The 23,598-nt window shown below is 41.2% G+C and overlaps 1 protein-coding gene across 1 annotated transcript; it reads right to left on the reverse strand.

Moving 5' to 3' along the window:
- Positions 1–13,061: 13,061 nt before the first annotated feature.
- On the reverse strand, positions 13,062–21,676 carry Npy5r (neuropeptide Y receptor Y5). The gene is made up of 2 exons (XM_028883866.2): positions 21,280–21,676; positions 13,062–15,139 (listed from the first exon to the last, which is right to left on the reverse strand). The coding sequence occupies exons 1-2, from the start codon at positions 21,661–21,663 to the stop codon at positions 13,730–13,732; spliced, it is 1,794 nt and encodes a 597-aa protein (XP_028739699.1). The 5' UTR covers positions 21,664–21,676; the 3' UTR covers positions 13,062–13,729.
- Positions 21,677–23,598: the final 1,922 nt, after the last annotated feature.

Below are 23,598 nucleotides of genomic sequence, written 5' to 3' on the forward strand. Positions count from 1 at the left end.
TAAGATTTACATGCACACCTACACGATTAGTCAGCCTAAGCCAGTTTTGATCATGATTTAATATTACATTTGTTCTAATTTGCTTTCTTCTGCTCTGATAAACACCATGACCAAGGTGACTTTGGAAGGAAACACTTTATTTCAGTTTATAGGTTCTAGTCTGTCATGGAGGCATTTCAGGCAGAAACTTAAGGCAGGAATGTGACGAAAAAAAAAATGGAAGAATGCTACTTATGGGCTTTCTCAGGATCATTTTCAACTACCTTTCTTACCTAGCCCAGGCCCTGCCAAGAGACAGTACCGGATGCAGAAGTCAGAGTCCTCCTAATTAGCAATCAAGAAAAAGGCCTACAGATGTTCCTACAGGCCAATCTGATGGAAGCAATTCCTCAACTGAGGTCCCCACTGCCAATGTGTGTCAAGGTAACAAGCAAGATTAGCAATCACAAGTCTACCCCTTGTCAACTTGACATTCAAACATATCAGTCTTGAAACACACTTTCCTTTGTCCCCAAGATGCCATGTTAATAGCATGATACAAAATATAGCACAGCTTTTAAAAGTCCCACACTCTTTAAAAATGTTCACTATAAAAGTCCAATGTCTCTTTCAAAACCCAAAGTCTTTTAATTGTGGGTTTCTATAAAATCCAAAGCAAGTATAAACTTCTTTGTTATAAAAATAAAGTACTGGGAACAGTTACAGTCAGATCAAAGCAAAACTGAAATCCAAGAGTGTAGAAGGTGAATGTCCAACATCTGGGACTCACATACGATCTTTTGGGTTCCAAAGGACTGACGGTCCCACTTTTCCGGCTTTGACACCACTGCACTCACAACTGTTGTCATAGTTTCAAGTCAGCTCCTCTCCACACTGGCAGTCATTTCGTGATCCTGGTATCTCCACTGCAAATGAGGCTGTATGCACCTTCACCACCAGCCTCTTCTGGCTATCTTCAGGGTCTCCAATCCTGACAAATGGTGCCAGATCTTGACAGTTCCCCTTAACCGTGCATCTCATTCCTGTGAAACAAGTACCATTGTCCCAGAAAAGCAAATGTTTTACTTGTCTTCATTTAGTTTAAAATAGCACACAAAGAGCCCAATGGAGTATTTGCTTCCCTCTGACGCTTCGCAAACCAGATCTCCGTTGTCTGCATTTCTCTCAACATTCTCATCTTCCAACATCCCACAGAAGAGCCTATTTTTTAATATTACTTATTTATGTAATCTTTAATGTATGAGTGAGTGCTCTGTCTGCATGTATGCCTGCATGCCAGAAGAGGGCATCAGATCCCGTTATAGATGGTTGTGAGTCACCATGTGGTGGCTGGAAATTGGACTTGTGTCCTCTGGAAGAACAGCCAGTGCTCTTAGCTGATGAACCATCTCTATTAAGTGAAAAGAATTCAATGGCTTTTCCAATTAAAAGTTCCAAAATCTTGCATACTCCTTCCCGCAAAGCGACATGATCACTTCTAGCACAGCAACAGCCTTATTCTGTTACCAACTTTTATTCTAGATTGATCAGATAATTAAGGTAAAATCTTCTGGGAAGTATTTCCTTAGGGCCAACACATAGAAGTTGTGGTCTGGGGGATGAGGTCAGGGAATCAGGCAATATTGCATCTCAAGCGGCCTTCCCCAGCCCATAGTAATCACCATTTTAAAGTTTTCCCATGTTTCTCTTGCTGCAAACACTTTCCCACTCACCCACTTCTTCTTCCTTACTGGACTTAGCACTGTGGTTCTCCTACCTCTAAATCAGTGATATAAAAGTTGTCCAAAACATCTGGTTTGTATGTGGCTTTCCCCAGGTCTGAAAATATCATGTATCTAGGCAGGAATTACACGTGATTCCAGTTATGAAAAATAATTAGTAGGAGGGTATAGCTAAGAGGTGCTAGATGGAATATCTGGAATTCAAATTGTTCAAATGGTCCAGTGAGCAGTCCCTTGGAGATAGATAGCTCTTATTCCACTAATGATGAAATCAAAAGAATGTTCCTGAGGTAGGGCTTATGAATGCACAAACATTTTTGGAGTAAATACTTGCAAGGTGTGAAGTCATAATAAGGGATACTTGAAGTGACAATTTGAAACTTTGGCATTTGACAATATGAAAGCACTGGCATTTACAGTCTCAGAAGGTATATTATCTCAGTTTCCATAGCTCACTATTTAAAGGAAATGATTCTAGACACCAACCTTTACAAATTGGCACAAGGTTTTTAGAGCACCTATCAGTGAGTCTGTTTGTCAAAGGTGACTATCAGTTGACTGATTTGCTCAGTTCTCACTGAGAAAGCTGGAATAGAGTTAGTAGTGTCAAAGCCTACCTAGGGTTGTCATAATTACAACATCAATCTTCTTAGCTTCACAAGACTTATAATAAAACAAAATGTACACAAACAACATACACCAAAGAAAGCAAACTGAGGACTTCAAAATAACATCACTTAGATGCATAAAGATTAAATCAGAATAACACTTATAACTAAATGAGAATATAATTTAAAAATCAAATGAAATAAAAAAAACAGTCTAAGAAAATAATACATACATCCCAATATAGAGAATTCTCTCAAGCAAACTTGATTTATATGAAACCAAAATAGACATAGCAAGAGTTCTGGACAACAAGATAGCAAAACCAAAATTGTATGTGTATAAATGCAAATACCTAAAACAATCTTGAAAAACTCATTTTCTAAATAAACTTCAAAAATTAATATGCAACTTTGATAATCACGGTGATTGTTGCCATAGAAAGATTACTACTGCATGTTAATGGAGCAGAATCCAAAGTTCAGAAATACCTTTACATTTATGCTCTGTTCATTTTTGACAAGATGGCCAAGACAATTCAATGAGAAAATTACAGTCTTCTTAACAAATATGGTTGAAACAAGTATACATCCACATGTAAAATGAAGATTTTGGATTTCTGCCTTAAAACACATAGTAAGTTCATTAGAAGTGGGTTGTAAATAAGAACATTGGACCCACAGTTGTTGAACACATAGAAAAGTCGGGAGTACATATTTATGAACAGGTGCCAAGAAGTGGCTGGGTTATCACAGCCATGCTCAGGTGCCAGCGGTAAGCTGGAGAAACTGAACTTCATCAAAGTGACAAACTGCTACACATTGAAGATCAGAACCAGAAAGAAACAGCAACCCACAGCATGAGAGAACATGTGTTTGTGTGTGTGTGTGTCTGTCTGTCTGTCTCTTTCTCTCTCCTCTATTTTTCTCTCTGTTCTCTCTGTCTCTCTGTGTCTCTCTTGTGTGTGTGCTGTAGTACATGTTTTTTCATTGCACATGTATATGAAGTCCAGCGACTGTCCTTCTTTTCCCTCATCTTGTTTTGTGTTTAGTTTTTTGATATGTCGTATATGTGCAGAATGTGTTCCAGTTACTCTATCTCCCTTCATATCCCTCTTACCTTCTCTTATTTCCTTTCTGTTCCTTTTGGACAGTACAATTCCTGCTATCTCTCCCCCCAAAAGTCTCTTTCACATCCATGACTTGACTTTGTTGTGAATGGGACTCAACAGTGGAATCTGGTGGTGGTACTAGTTGGTACACAGCTGAAGGCAACCACGCCCCCTCTTCTAGACTATCAGTTCAGCACGAAGGGGTGGGGTGCCCTGAGCCCCTCCTCCACTCGTGCCTGGTTGTTAATAGGCCCATTCTCCGTGCAGATGCAGCACAGGCTTCCACCGTCTCTGAAATTTCGCCGTTTCCAGGGTTGGGTCTTGCCCTTCTCCCTACCTCCTGGCTCTTGTGTCCTTTCTTCCCCTTCTTCTGCACTGGTGCCCAAGCCTGCGAGGGGATGGTAAACATGCCTTGTTTCAGGCCAATCGCTCAGTCAACACTTATTCCCAGTAATTATATGGATGTGTTCCAGTTACTTTGACACGGGGTCTCTTCCTGAACCTGGAGCTCACTGATTCAGCACAGCTCGCTGGCCGGCAAGCCTCAGAGATCCACCTGTCTCTGCCTCCCCAGCACCAGGATTGATGACAAGCATGTGCCACCATGCTTTTTATGTGAGTGCTGGGGATCCAGACTTGGAGCCTCATTCTCCTGTGAAAAACAGTTTTTTCCTACTGAATCATCTCCCCAGACCCCATGAATACAAAGAATCCTCCCAACCCAGTGATGGCAGGAAATACAGCACAGCTAAAGACTGGTACTGTTGAGGATACGAAGGCATTCAATGAGCATGTGCAAATGCTCAACACCTTTGGTTAGCAGCGGGTGCAAACCAAAGCTGCAAGTGAAACCACATCATGCTAGCAACCTAACTAACCATCACCGGGTGATGAGAGGAACAACATGTAGTGTATCAAACAGTAGGATATTAACTGACAATAAAATTGACAATGAAAAAATGAGTGAATATTGCTACGCTGATGAGCCGTGAATGTGCTACACCATCCTCTGGAGCCAGGTATGGAGAACTCCATTTGTACGGAAGACAGAAGTAAGAAAGGACTGAAATGAATTCCAGGGCTTTGGAGTTGACTAAATGTTCTAACACTGGAGAGATGTTAAATGCACAATTTTGTGACTACACTAAAACCCACTAAATTATACACTTAAAAAGATGAATTTTGTGCTACATTGCTTACATCTCGAAAGAGCTGTTATCAAAATGACTCTAGAGCGGGCTGCTCGAGTCAGAGTAAGATGAGTTTGCTGAGAACGGTAGGAATGCTTCTTTGGAGACACTGCAGAGCTTTCGGTGGTAACCTGAAAACTATAAAGTGTAATACCAGCTTCTTACACTGACCACCCCAAATTCTGTGTTTCCACAAGGTGAAGAGTATGGTGTGTGTGTGTGTGTGTGTGTGTGTGTGTGTGTGTGTGTGTGTAACAAAGACAGAAAAAGTAGACAATCTGGGACGGGGGAATTGAAAGAAGACTCTGAATTCAGAACTCTGCTGTTTTTGCTTCCACAGGACAATGCCATGATCTGATCAAGTCAGTGCTCCTACCAGAGACCCGCTTTAAATGACAGCCACGTCCACTATGGTAAGTTAAAAAAGAAAAATCAAATCTCTTTTGATCAGAATCCCATTCTTCTTCTTAAGAAACGTCAAAATGAAAGTGGCAGTCATTTGTCCCAGTTTTATACTAGATATATTTAAAAAATGTTTTTAAAGTGACACAGGAAAAAAATGTTCCATGAAAAAAGAGACAAAATGGGATAATTGGGGAAGAGGACTCCAGATGGGTAGTATGAGTGTGGAAAGTCCAAGCCAGCAGTCCTGAGCAGACACTGAAAGCGAGTAGGCAGAAACCCGATGACGATGGTGAAGGACTTTGCTCTGCTTCCGTCCCCTGAATTGTCACACAAACTCTTCATTCAGTGATGTGCAGATGTGCACAACAATAGTGTCCGTTGAAACTACCCAAGGTGAGGCTTACTATGCTCATTTATTCACAGGGGAAGGATGGATATTATATTTGATGTGACTTTGAACAATGTTCTCTACATCCCTGGAGGAATCTTGACACAGTTTGAATGAGCATTGCCCCCAGGGGCTCATGCATTTGAACACGTGGTGTCCGGCTGATGGCACTGTTTAGGGAGACTGTGAGGAGGTGCAGCATTGCTGGAGGAAAGATGTCATGGGGAGGTGGGCTGTCAGAATGTATAGCCCCGCCCACTTCCTGGTCCATCTCTCCGCAGCATCAGAACGCAGCTGTAGAAGTGCTCTCTCAGCTTCCTGCTTGGGCTGCCTGCTGCCATGCCTCTGCCACCACAATGGAGTCTCCTTTTGGACTCACAAACCCAAATTATCTCTTCCTCCTATATGTCCCTCTGGTCCTGGTGCTTTGTCCCAGCAACAGAAATGTAATGCAAAGGCTGCATTAAAGTGTCTTGTATCAATCAACATGCACTACCACTCCGAATGGACTTTGGTGTTTTCCACATTTACACGATATTGAATTTTCTTCATGTAGGTTGAAATAATGTCACAAGTTTACAAATAAAAATACTCCTTGATGATAGGTGTACTTTAGAGACTAGTAAGTATTTATGAAGTAAATAATATGCTAAAATATTTCTGCAAACCTGCCTCCACAAATTAATTTTTGAGACTTTTTAACCCCATACTTCATAAATTTAAATCTTAAAAAAATGTTTTTGTATTGTAGTCTTAAATATCTAAATACGTTGGAAGTTCAGGCTTTCGTTTACAGAACATCTCTCTGAGAGTTTTATTTTGAATTCGAATAATCAGTTACCAAACAGCAAAATGGTCCCGTTCCTTACTGAATTTAACAGTATTACTAGGACATGGTGAGGTGGCTCTGCAGGTGAAGGCACTCACCACCAAGTCTGTGATCTGTGTTCAACCCCCGGGACCCACATGGTGGACGGAGAGACTGACTTCCAGAAGTCGTCCTCCGACCTCCACATGTGTGCTTTTGCACATTAGTGCCCACACACATAGAAATAAATAAACATAAAAATAAACTTTAAAAACAGTGTTTTATCAGATAGAGAGATATCTTAGCATGATACAGGAAGTTTCAATTAAATAATTCATCTCATTAAAGTTGTTGCATAAGCCAGTTTTATGTTTATCATCTGCCATACTTACTCTCCTCATTAATTTGTGATTTAGCCAATGTCTTTTTTAAGATATATTTTTATTTAGTTGTGTGTGTGTGTGTGTGTGTGTGTGTGTGTGTGTGTTTGGGTGCCTTCACAGACCAAAAGAGAGTGATACACATTGCCTGGAGCTAGAGTTACAGGTAATTATAAGCTACCTGATCTGAGTGCTAGGAACCACACTTGGGTCCTCTACAAGAGTAGCACGATTTCTTAACTAATGAGCCATCTCTGCAACCTTAGAAATGTAAAGTGACCCACATTACTGCACATGCATAGTGGTCAGAAGTATTACTGTGGGATATGGTGTTCTGCTAAAGGCTTTATTAACTGCATTGTTGACTTAATAACAATTTTTTTTTTTGGTTTTTCGAGACAGGGTTTCTCTGTGTAGCTTTGTGTCTTTCCTGGATCTCGCTCTGTAGACCAGGCTGGCCTCGAACTTACAAAGATCCGCCTGTCTCTGCCTCCCGAGTGCTGGCATTAAAAGCATGCACCACCACCACCACCGCCCAGCACTAACACATTTTTTTGATTGTATTAACTACATGATCTTTGGCAAAATGTGCCCATATGAACTCACAAAACTGCTCTGTTGAAAGAAGAGATTAAAACAAAAATACCATTTTAATAAACACTTAAACAGAATCTATTTATGTTTCTTACAAATTATTTTAATGGCCCTAAAACACTTTCATAACTACCTAAGAAAACACTGGCCCAAGGTTGTGCAAAACTTATTAACAGTTAGCACCGTTCTTGAGTACCTATATGCAAATGAGGTAATTTTTTTTGTCAGATTCCTTCAGTGAGTAAGCTAAATAATGGACTGAGCAGATTGTATTTATATATTTAGAAATATGTGTATATGGATGTGTGTGCATTCGTGTGTAAAATAATTAAAAAGAAGCCAGGAACTTGAGAAAGAGCAAGGGAAAAATATATGGAGGGCTGGAGTGAGGAGAGGGAAGGGGAAATATTGCAATTAGATTACAATTTTAAAAAGAATCCATTGTCATCAGTGACAACCATGATGGAGATGAAGGAGCCCTTTGCATTCTGTCATATGAGTCACTAGCACAATGCTTTTTGTGTTCAATTTTAGTTCTAGTGCTTTTTGAAAACAGAAGCTAGAGATTGTGCACGGATCGATAAAAAGAATGGATTGGAGTCTGCTCACACATGCTGCTCTGTTGGCACTCTGTTGTCCCCATGTGGATGACAGTGATGACCCTTCACAGAGGCAGCACTCCCTTCAGAGACCACAGAAACCATTACAACCCTTGTCACATGATGTCCACGTACTTAAGACCCATCAAAGTGTGATGTCTAAAATGAAAACCTATAATCTCTAAGGGTCTTATCTCAAAGATTGGGGAATTCAAATGTAAGAAGTGTGCCTCAATTAGCATCCACGAAAAAAACATGAGAGAACTAAGAAATTTAAAATCGTGTGATAGACCTGATATGACTCTTTTTAGGCACAAACTTGCATGCACACAGACATTAGGGCCAGTGAAAATATGTGTGGGTGGGGTGCTCCACATGCCGCAGAAAATATGTGGAGGTCAGAGGACAACTCTTTCTGCCCTGTGGGTTGCAGGGATTTGGGTTGCCCAGCAAGAAGCAGGTACCTGCACCTGCTAAACCACCTCACCAGCTTCAAATAAAATATCTTCAGTACACAAAGAAATTATGTGCTAAAGTATGATTGATGGGGTAAGTAAGTAGTAGGTATACAGATAGTGTATTCATAAGCCTTTCTCATAAACCTTGGAGCTATGTGCATTAAGGAAAATACACTAATTTTTCTTTTAAAAATTATATAGACACATTTTACTACTCTAGTGTTGTTTAGAAAAATATTCTATAATAAAAATTAATATTTCTGCAGCAAAATGCATAAAATACCTGTCAAGTTGGATAAGAACTTAAGTTAAATCAGGTCAGTCGTAACAGGTTAGATTGAGGCCTGTATTTAAGGTAGAATACTAGAAATAAAAAAAATTGGTGTGTAAAATGTGAGGACACTTGTAATATCTCAATAATCTTTTCTCAAAATATTACCGTGGCTCTGAGAATGACACAGAGTCTGGGTATTCTAGCTTCTGAAAAAATTATCTTGTAAAACACTCCCTTCAGGAGGTAAAGAGCACTGGCATTTTAGCACTCTTGAGAATGTATCTAGTTTCCACTGGACTCTGTCACAGCATTAGCCTGACATATGTATCAGTCACCTGCCGAACAAGATCAGCTGTCCAAGTGTCCAGATGATCTGGGTTCCCATCCTCACCCTTGACATCCAACTCCCAAACGAGTCTCCCAAGACAAAGAAAGATCTAAAACCCCACGAGGGAGGGACTCTCACTCCTTCAAATTCCTTCTGTTAGTTAGCATTTCACTGCACAGAAAGGAACACTGAACTCCACTGTTGTTGTGAATGATGTTGTCCACTGGACATGACACTCTCACAGGTCCAGTCTACAAATAGAAGAGATAAAAACCAAATGAGCTGGGATAACGGGAAGGTACTCTTGCTGATCAATGGTACCAATGTTTGAGCTCAATAATGACAATGAAGGCAGTATCCAGACTTGACCCTGTCTTTAAACCCACCGGCTGATCATGTCTTGACAGGCTACAGAGTGATGCTGTCAGGTTTCTGACTGTCTTTCCTTACAGAGTTGTGGCACTCAGTAGACAAATAATAGATGAAAGAAAAGTAACTTTTATCCATGTATCTGTCCTTAAAAATGTGAGAGAGGTACTAGAATCCACATATCAGCCATTTACGGCACCCTGTTTTCTACCTTCACTTCTAGAATGATCTTTTTAGTGCAGGTCAGAAGTTCCATCTCTGGTCATAAAGATGATGGCAATGTGGACATCTCTCTCACGGCTGTGAGTACCTGAAGGACTGTCAAGGAAGGAGTCCTCTATCTCACTTCCCTGTGCAATGATCTCATCTTGTTTCCTCAGAAGAACTTCCAGTTGGCGAAGCTTTCCCCTCCAAGCCCTCTTTTTCCTGCCAGAGCCACCCTCGCCTTTTCCAAGTTTTTTTCCATTTCCCTGAATGTTTTTCTCAAGGAACACTCCGGAACCATCCCACATGAACGTTCATCTTAGTCTCCTCACCCTTTCACCCCAGCTTTTCCTTTTCTGGTCCTAGTCCGTATGGCTCTAAGGCTCACGTCATTACTAATAATTACTAAATATGTCACTGGGGGTTGCATTGCACCTTAGAATATAACCTTATTTGGAAATGTAGACTTTTTAGATAGAACTAGCTAACAGAGTTAGCTAATTTAGAGTCTACTGGGGTAGAGAGTGGCAACCCGATGTGGATACCGCCCTTGGAAGAGTGATGTTTGTGTACCTGTGACAGAAAGAGCAGAGACTGGGGCTGCACCGATGCCAGCAGCACCAGAGATTGCCAGTTATCCACGGTAGCTAGGAAGGACCCCCCACCAGCTGGAAGTGTAATGCTGTGGGCGCCCTGAATTCAGACTTCTGGTTTGTTGACCTGTGAGTCAATACATTTCTGGTCCTTTATGTCACCTAACTTGTGGCACTTTGTTATAGCAGCCTTACAGAATAATGCATGTATCCATTAATACATAATAATAATGATAATAATAATAATAATAATAATAATAATAATAATAATAATTAGTCCTCTAATTTTTTGCACATTATTACTTATTGTTTTCATACTTCTTGTCATTGGTTTTCTTCTTCCCAGAAGAAAAATACCAAACAAGCAGGCGTTCTCTGTGTCTCTTCCTATTCTCCTTGGGAGAAGTCATTAAGATTGGGATTAATGATTTTACAAGTGATAAGTACTTCTGTGCAGACCTTTTGAGAGTTAAACAGTTTCTGTTCAGTCATATCTCCATTGTTCAAGGGCTGATTACATAACTATTTGATTACCCAGTTACACATCCTGAGCACTCAGGAGAGGCCTGTCAACACTCTCTGTCTTAGTCTGGCTTCTGTTGCTATCAAAGATGATTCCAAACTGGAATAATTATAATGAAACATACTGCTTACAGTTGTACAGGTTAGAAGTCCAAAACCAAAGTGCTGGCATCCGGCAAAGGCGTTCATGCTGCCATTCCACATGCTGGAAGGTGTTATGTGTCATGGGATCACAGGAAATTAACCGAACCAAGGAAGCCAAATTCTCTTGTATTACAACTCACTCAGGGTGACTAACCCATTGCCAGAAATAAGGAAGAGTCTCCACCACCTATTACCTCTTAATGTGCTACATCTTAGTACAGTGGCCATTGAATTTCCCCACGAGTTAGAGGACACATTGAAGCTACAGCTGAGGCTCTTTGGTAGCTATGCCCTTACTGGATAATCTTAACACGGAGTTCTGCATGACTCGGTCATTCCAGCTGCTCTTTGTACTCTCTTCAGCTTTTATCTTCGTCCACGTAGCATTTTGTCACCCACTGTAATGGGTAACGGACAGCGGGGATAATGGAAATAACCACAAAAACTCAACTGAACCTGCTTCCTGGATTAAATACGTTTAAGTAATTGTTAAAAAGTAATGAGGTTGACTGTTGATAATTTCATCTCCGTCTGCTTCCCCCAGTCATGGTTTTAGGAGGATGCTATTGAAGCAGTAATGATGCCAGGTCCCGGAGAGAACTGAAGCACAGTAATGTAATCGGCCCTTGAGCAATGGAGAGATGATCGAATAAAGATTGTTGAACTCACTAAGCAGGGTTTCACGGAAGAAATTATCACTCACGATAACTTTCTAAAACCATGACTCCCGGCTTCAGTGGCTTCTAGCCAACAGCCCATAGAAACTTCTTAACTTTCAATTATTAAGAACATTTAGTTCCAGCTAGGGAAGATAAATTGCTTCCTTTGAGTTCAATAGTTTACCAGCCTCAAATTAGTTTACGAGTTTAACTAAATTCATCAACCAACAAGTATAAATTCTGAGAAGCTTAGCAGTTACTGTACATTTTCTGCTGATAGGTTATCTAAGGGAATAGAATATGTCCCCACGGATTGATCTTTGTCCTTTATTGGTATTGCTTTCCATTTCACCTCACAGAAAACCTTGAACTTGGTTACCCTAGAGAAAGTGAGAATGCTTACTGCTTTAAATAAGAGTTCATTCTTCTTCATCCATGGCGAGACATTAGTTTGATGCTAACACTGAAAGATCATTTTCCCAATAGAAGCCTGGCTTCTAAAGTCAAACCTGGTGGTTCTAAACGTAGCTTCAGTGTAAGCCACACACAGCACAGAGAAGTAGTAAAATACAGTGAGAGACATCTTATCAGGAAAAAATAATAAGCAGAAGCACTGAGTATTAAAAATCAGGAGGAGGAGGAGGAAAGCCAAACCAACTTGGGCTCCTCCCCTTTTCAGTAGTGATGCAAACACCTGGGGAGACATTCATGTAACTTCAGATGGGTTACAGGGAAACTAAGAGCGAATGAGGCATGCGGCAGTGGTCATCTTTGAAAGTGTAGAAAGAGCTGGAGAGCAGAATGCTCACGTGCAGACATGAGTTAGATACTGAAGGGTGCTGGTATCTGTCCTTGGAGACCGATGTGAGAATTTCACTAGTTCTCATAAATCTCAAGGATGAATGTAAAGTGTCCCAACAGTTCCCAGACTTGACAAAGGGTGAGGTCCCCAACTGCATAGCAAAGTTCAAAAAGAAGGATATGGTTAAGTGTGGCTGAGACTCAGTACTAAACGTATCCTCTGGCTGCAGAGGTTGCTTCTGGGGCTGAATATAAGGCTTTGATTTCACTAAGGGGCCATGTATTATATAGCAGTAAAAAGGCTAGTGTGGCACAGAAACGTCAGCTCCAGCTCAACAGGAGTCACCAGAGGCCACCTGGGGACCCAGCACCGTTTTCCAAACCATAAGAAAATACAGATGTTTCTCCTGTGCATAGACTTCTTTGAAGAAGAGGAACAATGCGGGCAGAAACCCCTTGTAAAGATTTGGGGCTTTTGATTGAGTAAACACAAGAGCTACCTGTTACTTGCAAACCTAAAGAGTCTTTTTGTAGGTGGGTTGTTTGTTTTACCGTTTCCCCTTGTAGTCAGCAGAAATCAATGCAGGGGAATGCTTAAATCAATTGTAAGTACTGAAGACATCAATACTATTTATGCATCTGGCTTATATGTGCAATAATCCACTATTTTTATGGGGATTCAGCCATGGCTGGGGGCTAGAGGCAGCGACAGAGCATTCGCTGGCATGCAGAAGGCCTTCAGCTCCACCTCCAGTTCTGCAAACAAAACCAAACAAACAAATAACAGTAAGAGCGAATGAGCTCCAGTGAAGAAACATGTCAAATAGAGAAGTTTGCCTTCACTTTAGCAAGACAACATGATATCTAACACGCACACAACACAGAAATAACATGAAACCTGTTATTTACTTGAAAACAACCTTTATTTGACAGTGTTTAATGTGATATTAATCTAAACAAGATTTAAAATCTATTTGTATTTGATAATTATTTATTCATAGTAGGACAGCCAGGTTAAACTGACAATTTTTCTAATCTTCAGTAACAGGAGAGAATCATTCTTCTGTAAATTTATAATTGTGATTTAAGCATATATCTATAATATAGTTCAGACTTTGGGGGCATATTAAATATTTGTGTACTTTTACAAAAAATGATTAAGAAGCCCATGAAATAGAAATGAAGATAGCTAGATAGTAGAAATTCCTTAAATCTATAGTTAAATACTCTTTCTTGTAAGAACCTTTTTGCTTCTTACATCTTTGTACAAAAGATCAATTTAATTATCTATAACTTTTACAATAAACAAAAAGTACTACCTACTTATCACCAATGACATGAAATGGAAGTTAATGGAACTACTTTAAAACATGATGTTACAGACTAGATTGACATTGACTCTGTACAACTAACTGAATTAACCATATTACAACATTAAAATTATCTTACATACATTATGAATTGGCGTCAAGATCCAGAAGACTTTCACGTAAATTAAATGTATACATACATCCTTAGCACAGATGCATTTTAGACGATCTCAACCTTTCTCCTTCCCTCGGTAAACGATGAGAATCATGACATATGTAGGCAGTGGATCAGGGCTCTCAAGTCTGCTTTGATCCCGTTATTAAGAAATCCATATAGGATCGGGTTAAGACAGCAGGACATCATGCCTAACAAGTGACAAATGCAGTACACCAGCTTGAAATGTCTGTTGGAGATAAGGTTGTCATTGAAATCCGTCACCACGTGGAAAAGGTGGAGTGGCATCCAACTCACGGCAAACACGAGTATCAGGATGGTCAGTCTGTAGAAAACACTCCGAGATCTTTTTTTGATCCTGGTGATGGAGCGCTTGACTCTCATCTCGCGAGCATCTGAGTTTTCTTCAGGCTTCACCTCAAAGCAGGTCGGGACCCCTGGAATGACCTTACTGGATGAAGAGAGCTGACTTCTGAAGGAGCCCAGGTTTGCTGGAACTGTTGGACGCTTCTCCTGGGCATGTCCTACTGGAGCGGGTAAGACACAGGCTGTCTTCTTGCTGTACCGCCTCCTGTGCTTTCTGATGAATGAGTAACTCCACTTCTGGCTGCTGGGGGTTTTTGCCTGGTTCCCACTCTTTTTGGATGGATGAAGAGTTAAGTTGATCATCTCATTTTCCTCCAGTCTGTTTTCCTTGTGGGACAATCCACAGCTTATACTCCTGCAGACGCTAGTGTGACTTACCGTCAAACAAACTAAAGGCAGAATATACTGAACTAACAATAAAGAGATTGTGAAAGCAATTCTGTATGAATCAGAAGGCCATGACTCAACACACAGATACTTGCTGCTCATCAATGCTGAGCCAAAGGTTTCCTTAAGTTCCACGAGGCTGTGAAACACCGGGAGGGGAGAGCAGATAGCAAAGCCCAGGGTCCAGACAGTAGCGATCAGAAAGTAGCCGTGGTTTGCTGTTAAATTGTTAGATATGGGATGCTTTATCATATGGTACCTGACAATGGCAATTGATATTAAAATCAAAGTTGAAACCAGAACTGACACACACTGAAGGAAAGGCATAATATGGCACATGGCCTTGCCGAACATCCACTGATCCAGCAAGACAGAGGTCAGTGTGAAAGGCGAGCAAAAAAGCACTACCAAGATATCGGAGAAGGCCAGGTTACCTATGAGAAAGTTCACTGTAGTCTTCTGATTGCGCTTTTTCATAACCGCCATTAAAATCAGCAGATTTCCCATAAAGCCAAGAAGACTTACAAATGTATAGAGCCCAATCAGAAAGTATTGTAAATCATCTACGCTGCCTCTGTAGTCATCCCAGACAGGAAAGGCAGCATTCCGAGCAGCCACAGTATTGTTCTCTGTACCTCTGTAGTCATCCCAGACAGGAAAGGCAGCATTCTGAGCAGCCGCAGTATTGTTCTTTTTGACAATTGTCTTGTTAAAATGCTCTTCGAGTTCAAAATCCATACTGGAGTCCTGCTTAGAATAAGACCACCTCCATTAGCAGGTTGAAGTAAAATCACACATTACTATAACTTCAACATACTAAAAAAAAAAAAAAAAAAACAAAAAACCCTGAATTCTATGGCTTGCCCTCATTCCCTAACAAACCTCTAAGATCATAAAGGACCCTTTATTTGGTTCTAAATTTGGTACAAATTCAGCAATCATAATGACAGGAAACTTAAACCTATCACCAGTTTCACACCCTGTCAACTTCTGCTCAAGTCAGACTTGGTTTTTCAAATTTATTTCAGAAACAACATAAGAAAAAATGGAAAAGAACAATGCAGAGGAAAACTTCAAGATATGTAATTTATAATAGCCTAATTTACTATTTATTCTCTAGTCGAGATGCTGAAAGTCTATTAGCCTCTAATCTTACCTTTTAAAATTCTTTTCTTTCTTATTGAGATCAACCCTCCAAGTCACCATCCTGCTTCTATGTGACTCTCTCTAAGTCTCAGGGAATATTGTAGGAGAAGGGTCAGAAGGAACATCAGAACCAGAGTCAGGGGGGAGTGGTGTGGAGAGCTGACATCAGAGCATGGCATGGTTGTTGCTCTCTTGAACTGTTAGCAGCTGTGATTACCTGCACAATTTCTGTACAAGAATGGGCCCGTCCACGCCCTGCTGAAGAAGGATGAGAGGTTTGTGCGATCCCACCCCTACCCCAGGATTTATAAGCAGTTAATGGGAGAGGTGTAGCCATTGGCAAGATGGCCCTTCTCCTGTGTGCAAATCTTCTCTCATGCCTTTGAAAACTTACCGGGACACACACACACACACACACACACACACACACACACACACCACACACCGCGGGAGACTGGAAACTGGAATGGGGTACTTGAGAAAAAGGAGAGGGGCGAGTGAAGGTGCCGGGGGTAACGTGATCAAAATGTGTTATGTACATGTGAGAAAATGTTATAATGAAACTTGTTTTATGATTAATACTGCATGCTAATAAAAATATTAAGTCACCTGTCCTAAAGTGTCCCCTTCTGATAAGTTGTATGTGCTCTCTTTAGAATGCCCATGACAGTGAGGTTACAGCTATCTGATGCTGGTGTTGCAGTCTGCTTCCTGTAGCCATCACAATGCCTCCAGTTTACTGCATTTGCTGCTAAGTAATGGAAGGTACAAGCTGCCCCTTGCTCATTGTGCTACCCACCACAACACATGCCACAGTAACTTTATCACTGGGTGTCAAATATTTATGAGTGGATAAAAATCTTCAGATAAAAAAAAAATCTAGTGATCAAAACGTGATCTAGTTCATGCAGTGTTCACATTTAAGCTCCCCACCAATACAGCATTATCCCAGAACCTAAGTGTATACAACATTCACTCATTAAAGGCTTGAGAAGCTAACAGAGTAACTCAGAGCTAGTTCTCCGTCTCATGAATTTGAACCATGGGCTGACCAGCTGTGCTATTGGAAAGCAGATGGCTTGTTTGTTTTTTAATCTAAAAACTACTTATAAATGTCAGCTCAAGAAAGATCCCATGAATTTATATTGTCTCCAGAAAAAAAATATATTTTAATTTTAAATGTAGAAGTGAAACTAATGAGACCTCATATGATTTTTGTATCAAACGAAAGTGACAATCATACTCTGCTCCATACCCCTTCATCTCCATAGATTAGAGATATTGATACTGCTCAGTGTAGTGATAAGTAACAATATATCAGCAAAATACATCTAATACATCAGCAAAAGGAAAACAATTCTTTTTAAAAATAACTGAGAACTTTTTTGAGACAGGCTTTCACTATGTTGCCCACACTGGTCTTAAGCATCCCACTATCCTGCTTTAGCTTTTAAAGTACTGGGAGTATAGACATGATAACATGTCCAAGGGTACTTTCTGTTTTCAAACAACAATTTCCTAGTGAAAACTCAATACAGCAATAGTTAATTAACTCTGTTAAATATATATTGCTATAGAACTATAGATAGATAAATAGATAGATAGATAGGTAGGTAGGTAGATAGATAGATAGACAGACAGATAGATAGATAGATAGATAGATAGAGAGAGACATACAGATAATACATTAATATATAGATGATTGATAGATGATAGACAGATAGATGATAGATAGACACTCACACACAGTTAAGAAAGACTTTCATTATATAACAATATACATTTACCTACTTATTTCTGCAGTTGTAAATGAAAATTACTAAAATAGTAGTAAGCAACATTCTCTTCAATTTACGATGGACCTACGGGTCTAGATTCAATACATTTCCAAACTAGGGATGCTTTTATTGACAGATAATCATTTTAATTTATGACTAACTTCTTTTCATTCACAGCAAAATTCACATAGTTATTGTTGTATAAGAAAAGTTGTCTTTATGAACTTTTACCACTGAATCCTCGCTGCAGGAATAACTTTCTGAAACCAACCACACCCCTCCAAAGATAAATTAAACCAAAAGCTCCAGACAGTATTCATTTGTCCTTAGACCCTAACCATTTATTTCCATTGGTTCTGACTAAAGAGAAAGAGGTAGCTGGTGCAATAGTGACTCACATGGTCTTCTGAATCATCCCACTCACCAGATGACTAGACAATAGCCTTCCAGCAAATGCTGTGGGGAAGTCAGGGTGTGTCTAATGAAAGCGGCCTTGACTGGTGCTTCAACCCCATTTCCTGAGTTCTGGTGACCGACCGCTGGGTCCTTTGTAGCTTGTTCATGATCCTATTTATACTTGGGATGTGCACGGGCTGTTTATAACAATACTCCTGCCTGTCTGTACTTTTGACTCACTTTTTTTGAACCAACCCTTTTCTCTTAAATTTGTGGTAGGTCAGTAGTCACTAATTGGATTTTTCTTCTATGACCAAAGCAAGGATAAGGGACAAATGGGACAGAGACATCTACAATGGCTTTGTGCTTTCTTGCTATGTAACATTCAGAATAAAATTGCTGTCAATTTTTTTAGAGAATAAAGAAATGTAGCTTTTTTTCTGCAATAAAAAATATGGTTTTGAAGAGCTGAGGCTGTAGTCCATTTGCAGAATGCTTGCTTGTCTAGCATGTGTGAAGCCCAGGGTTCAGGCTCCAGCACAAACACACACGTATGCCTATACACATAGATAGTTTGAGGCCAAAAGTTGCATTATCTCCAAAACATGAAGTGCCATCTCTTGATATTAGATTAGATTAAATTAGATTAGATTAGATTGGATTGGATTGGATTGGATTGGATTGGATTGGATTAGAGATAGGGAAGGTATTTGTTATTTTACCCATAGTGAGAAGCATATTGGATGCTAAGTAAATATTTGCTACTAATCATTTTAGAAAGGTAGCTTAAGCTGGGCAGTGGTGGCATGCCTTTAATCCCAGCACTTGGGAGGCAGAGGCAGGCAGATCTCTGTGAGTTTGAGGCCAGCCTGGGCTACCAAGTGAGTTCCAGGAAAGGCGCAAAGCTACACAGAGAAACCCTGTCTCGAAAAAACAAAAAAAAAAAAACAACAACAAAAAAAAAAAGATAGCTTAATGTTCCCAGACTTAAAATAACAGAAATGAATGGCTCTGAGGATTCTCAGGAAACAGTATGGCTATGTGTTTGCATATCTATGTGTGTATGTATATATATGCACATATATACATATGTATATACATCCACTGGAATCAGGAGTTTTAATAGCCTGAAATGAGATATCTATAAAGACAACAGTGATAGTTTAGCGCTTCAACTGCTCAAATGCAGTATCTTCACTGATAAAGACACATATCAACAGGAAACTAAACTACCCAAAAGGTTACAATTCTTTTTAGTTAAGTGAAGGTATATACCAGACTGCACAGTTTTTACTAAAACATGTCTGTTTTAAATATGTGAGAACTGCTGTGCATTTATTAAATAGCAAAAAATTACTTGTTTGTTAGCAGATCAAAGAAATATCCTCTGAAGTAGTCATTGGACACTGGAGAAAAATAGACGATAGTATTTCTTTCCTAAACTTTTTCCTTATTTTAAGTAGATACCAAAGATAATTTTAAAATGGAGGCCACTTAAAGACTATCTGAGTAAAATGTTACTCCATGCCGTTAAGCGAGTCTTTACTGAATACCCGATATGCTCAGTACGCTGTTCTGAGCATGAAGATGGCCATACCATCTACCCATCACACATGCACATCCACACACATGACACTAAGGTGCTCTGAGCAAGAGGTACCTTCTGCAAATCTTTGCTCCCTTGAATGACTTCTCACAACTAAATTATAGATACTGCAACATATGTAGGAGGACACTTTAATTGGTTTCTTTAAAACTGCCTCCTTATATTAGAGGACAGTTTAACCATTAGGCATTAGATATAAGTCATCCATTTCACAGCTAAAAGTGTGGAGTAGAGGAGTTACTTTGAAATCAAAACAAACAGATACATAACAAATCAAAAGATCTCCTTGCTTGCACTTACCCCTGTACTTTCTCCTGTTTTTTTTTTTTTTTTGTTTTTTTTTTGAAAAACAACAAACCAATGAGTCATAGAAATCTCAATCTAATCCGCTGCTGTTCAACAGTGTAATAATCAACTCCTTGCAGGACAGTTTTATGCAGCTTCAATACTACAGATGACTAAAGCAGCGTCAGAGAGATTCTTAATTCATCTTAGATTAGAAGACATGAAGATGGGGCGCTTTAACAAGTACACAAAGAAATATTATTGCAGGAAGAAGAATGTTTCAGATCACATGAGTTCCTCATTCCCACGCATTTCTCTACCCTGTTCTCTTTTGGACGTGGCACGCTTTCTCGCCACCACGATTTCCACCTGAAATGCTGAAGTTCAGTTCCTAGAGTAACACAATGGAGGCAGGGTGTTCATCCAACTGTGGTGACTTTAAAAAGTAGTGTCTTTGTGAGGGTTTATTGCAATTTTCTTAAAAATTGGTCTGCGTGTGACACAAGCGAAGTGAGAATAAAGCTTAAGGGTTTTGAGAAAGTAGGTAAGTAAGTTCTTAAAGTAGTGAGAGGAGAAACTACAGTGAGCCAGAGGCTACAGAGAGACCGATCTGCACACGTAAGAAAGGTTTCTGTTAGGATAATTCCCTGCTTAGTAAAAATGCATATCATTCTTCTTGCACAAGATATCAAACCTGCAGAAATATTAAATATACATAGTTCTCCTCTCGTGATAAAATATCAACTGCCTGTTTGCTGTGGCCTTGAAGAGATGGCAGAATTCCATGTCTCCACGTATTCTGGTGGTGTGTTGTTCTGCAAGGCAAAATCCTGCAAAAAATTGGCCCTGGACAAGTAAACACAGTGCTGTTCAGCTAAAAAACATGCAAGTGCCCACGACCCTTCTACCCATTCTAGACTCTTTGTTAACAGTACAGTCTCACGCTCCTTGTGCCATCTGGAATTTGAAATGCATTCAGTCTTAGGCTGCTGTCACAGATTATGGAAAAGCCTTTTATTTTTTTGACTTCCATCTAACAAGATGGTCTTTGAATTGCTAAACTACAGGTCTGTAAACATACGAGTAAGAATTCCCTTTTCTGGAACTCAGGTGTGTGGATAGCTATTTCCTGCTCGCAGTTGACTTATAGGCCACCTTGCAAACCTAAGTGCACAGCTGTCTCCCGGTGTGTGCCCAGCTGTGGGACAAGGAGGCAGCTGGATTGCCCAAGGAACCGATAGACTGCGTCCTAGGCACCGTCTGAGCTCGGCTAGGGCTGACAACCAGCCTGAGTACCCCTTGGGCTGTGGTTCCCCCACCTCAGACGCCCACCGGGTTGCACCCCTGGCTCCCCCCAGCCGGGGACAGCGCTTCGTCTATCCCTCCTCCCCATCCTCGGGACCCTTCCGGCAGGACCAGCTAAGGTCTGGCAGAAGCCCGCTCCACGGCGAGTTTGGCACCGGAGGGACCTGCCAAGCAAGGAAGGATTCAGCTGCTACCGGTTCCCTCGCTCTCCCTTCCCGCCTGACAATTGCGGTTTCTCCACCTCCATCCCCTTTCCCAAACGCGCTACCTCCAGGTCCGCTCCCCACCCTCTCCGAAACCGCAAGATGCGCCAAGACCCAGGACAGGGACTTGGGCTTCGGATAGGGGCAGGCGAGGCCTGGAGTGGGTACCTCGGGATGCCCCGGCCGCCGTGGGTGCCTGGACTCCGGGGTACGCAGCGGAGCGCGGTCGCTTCTGCTTGCAGCGGAGGCGGCGGCGGCGGCAGGAGCAAGACCTGGAGGCGGCAGTGGGAAGGAGGGGCACCGAGCCGCCAGGGTTTTAGAAGCGCCTCGGGAACACGTGACAGTCCCCGAGACCCCGGAGACCCGGCTCAAGATCGCCTGCTCCAGACCCCCTGAACCCGGTTTGGGGGACATCCCAGTCCGTGTCTTCTGTTTGGAGGCCCCAGGCGGCAGTTCTTGGGTTTCAGGATAAGTCCCGCCACCCTGTGTTCTGGTTCCAGGAGTTAACTTAGGGGTCCCACAGATGTCGGCTAGTTCTGTCCTCGGCTCCATAGTGAGCTGTGTGGGAGCGGGCTTTTTTTTTTTTTTTTCCCTGAGAGCTTTTGTGAGAAAAACCTTCAAGGCCAGGTTTTCTTCGGGGGGTGGGGTGGGGAGACAACGCAAATTTCAAACAGAACATCTCCAAACAGAACATCGCTTTCTTTCCTCTCTGACATGAAGAAGTCTAGGTGGGAAGTTGACCTAAACGCTGTGGTGCACCATTAAAAAAAAGACAATGGGGTAACCAACTCCTACTCTAAGGGAAAGTAATGGAGGCGGGATCAAGGGACATGGAGCTGGGGGAGCTGGGGAGTGGGGGTGGGGAGTGGATCAACCCTTTTCTAGAGTTTTCTGTAACAAAAAGAAGTGTGTGTGTGTGTGTGTGTGTGTGTGTGTGTGTGTGTGTGTGTGTGATTGTTGTCTTTACAAAAATGTGAAGACAACATAAAAAATAAACAAATAGGAACAGACAAATAAAACCCTGTCTGAAATGCTGTACCAAAGCTTGATTTTCATTTTTAAGGTTGTCAGATCTGTATCCTTTTAACCAGATTTGTTTTAGTATTTGGCCAATCACCAGTTGGCAAATAACTTTCAGCTTCTTTCTCTGCAGTGGTGGTGGTGCTGTATGTCTCGGGATGTAGCCTGCCGTAACAACACTGTTTCCTGCACTATCATGACAATCTACAGCACTGGCGGCTGTTGGCAGGGCTGTAGGACTGAAGGCCTGTGTCAACTGAAGATGCCTTTTATCTCTTGGGAATAATGCTGTATGCTAATCTAACCCCTGGGGCAGCAATTGCTAGCTGTTCCTCAGAGGTCAGAGGATCTTGGCCTGTTTCTGCTGAGTTAACATTCAGTACTTGAGCATGCCATTCCATAAGCCCTAGTGATCCAAGAACTTCAAAACAATATGATCTGATTCTTTGGAGCTCCATTTCAGAAATACTGTATTCATCCTAGTAGCTGAACACAGCAGGTACCTGAGCAGGCCCTGTGATCCTGCAGAGAGGGAAGGGAGGAGGGATGATGTTAAGAAGAATTCCTTTTTGGAAGCAAGGGCTTAGCAAACACGGACTTGTTCCGAGGCTTTCTCAATGCCAGCTGATGCACAGTTACATACTATGTGTTGCCAGATAAATCTCTATTCTCCCCTCCCTTGCACAGTCTGACACACGCCCTCCAAATGCACGTTTGTGATTTTCAAACAGCTTCTTAGTGACACCCTTTGTGGATGTCTTCCAAAACAGCAGGTTGTGCTACATGCTCCTCCTGCCTATCCCATGTTTAAAAATGCAAGAATCTTTCCTTTCCCATGCTGTTGTTTTTCTTTTTTTGATGATATTAGTGTATCAAAAACAAAGGCTCATGTCGCATTGAGATGACTCTGAACTTACCTGCCTTCCTTCCCAGGATGTCCATAAACATTCAAGCCTTATAAGAAAGGGTCAGTGATAAAGGGCTTGCTGTGCACCCATGACAAACAGAGGTTGGATCCTCAGCAGCCACGTTAAAACTGAGCATGCCATAGGCACGTATAAGAAGACGGGAATCCTGGGGACTCACTGGCAGTCAGCATAGCTGAAACAGTGGACGCCGGGTTCAATGGCAGACCCTGTCTCAACAACTAAGGTAGAGAGAAGCAGGGGAAGACGCCTGAAGTTGATCTCTGGCCTCTACACAAACATGTACACGCAAGCACACAGATGCGTACACCTTACACAATACACACACAGAGAGAGAGAGAGAGTCAAGAACTCTTTCTATAAATTATCTTCTGGTATAAAATATTAAGGATGTGTGGAAGAACCAAATTATTAAGAATTCTGTTTGGAAGAATTGTAGAATTGAACGTTTCAGACTCGTGCTGTATAAAAAGTTAAGTATAAATGTAAGTGAGCTCTTACCTCCAGTCCCCAACAGGACTGGAGACTAATCATCATTACA

The sequence above is a fragment of the Peromyscus leucopus genome, chromosome 17 (assembly GCF_004664715.2).
Source record: "Peromyscus leucopus breed LL Stock chromosome 17, UCI_PerLeu_2.1, whole genome shotgun sequence".
NCBI lineage: Eukaryota > Metazoa > Chordata > Mammalia > Rodentia > Cricetidae > Peromyscus > Peromyscus leucopus.

Coding starts and splice junctions, on each gene's coding strand:
- Npy5r (XM_028883866.2), bottom strand. CDS start 21,663: ATGGAGCCGAGGACAGAACTAGCCGACATCTGTGGGACCCCTAAGTTA. Junction 15,140..21,279: donor GGCGGCCGGGGCATCCCGAG/GTACCCACTCCA, acceptor TATTCTAAGCAG/GACTCCAGTATGGATTTTGA.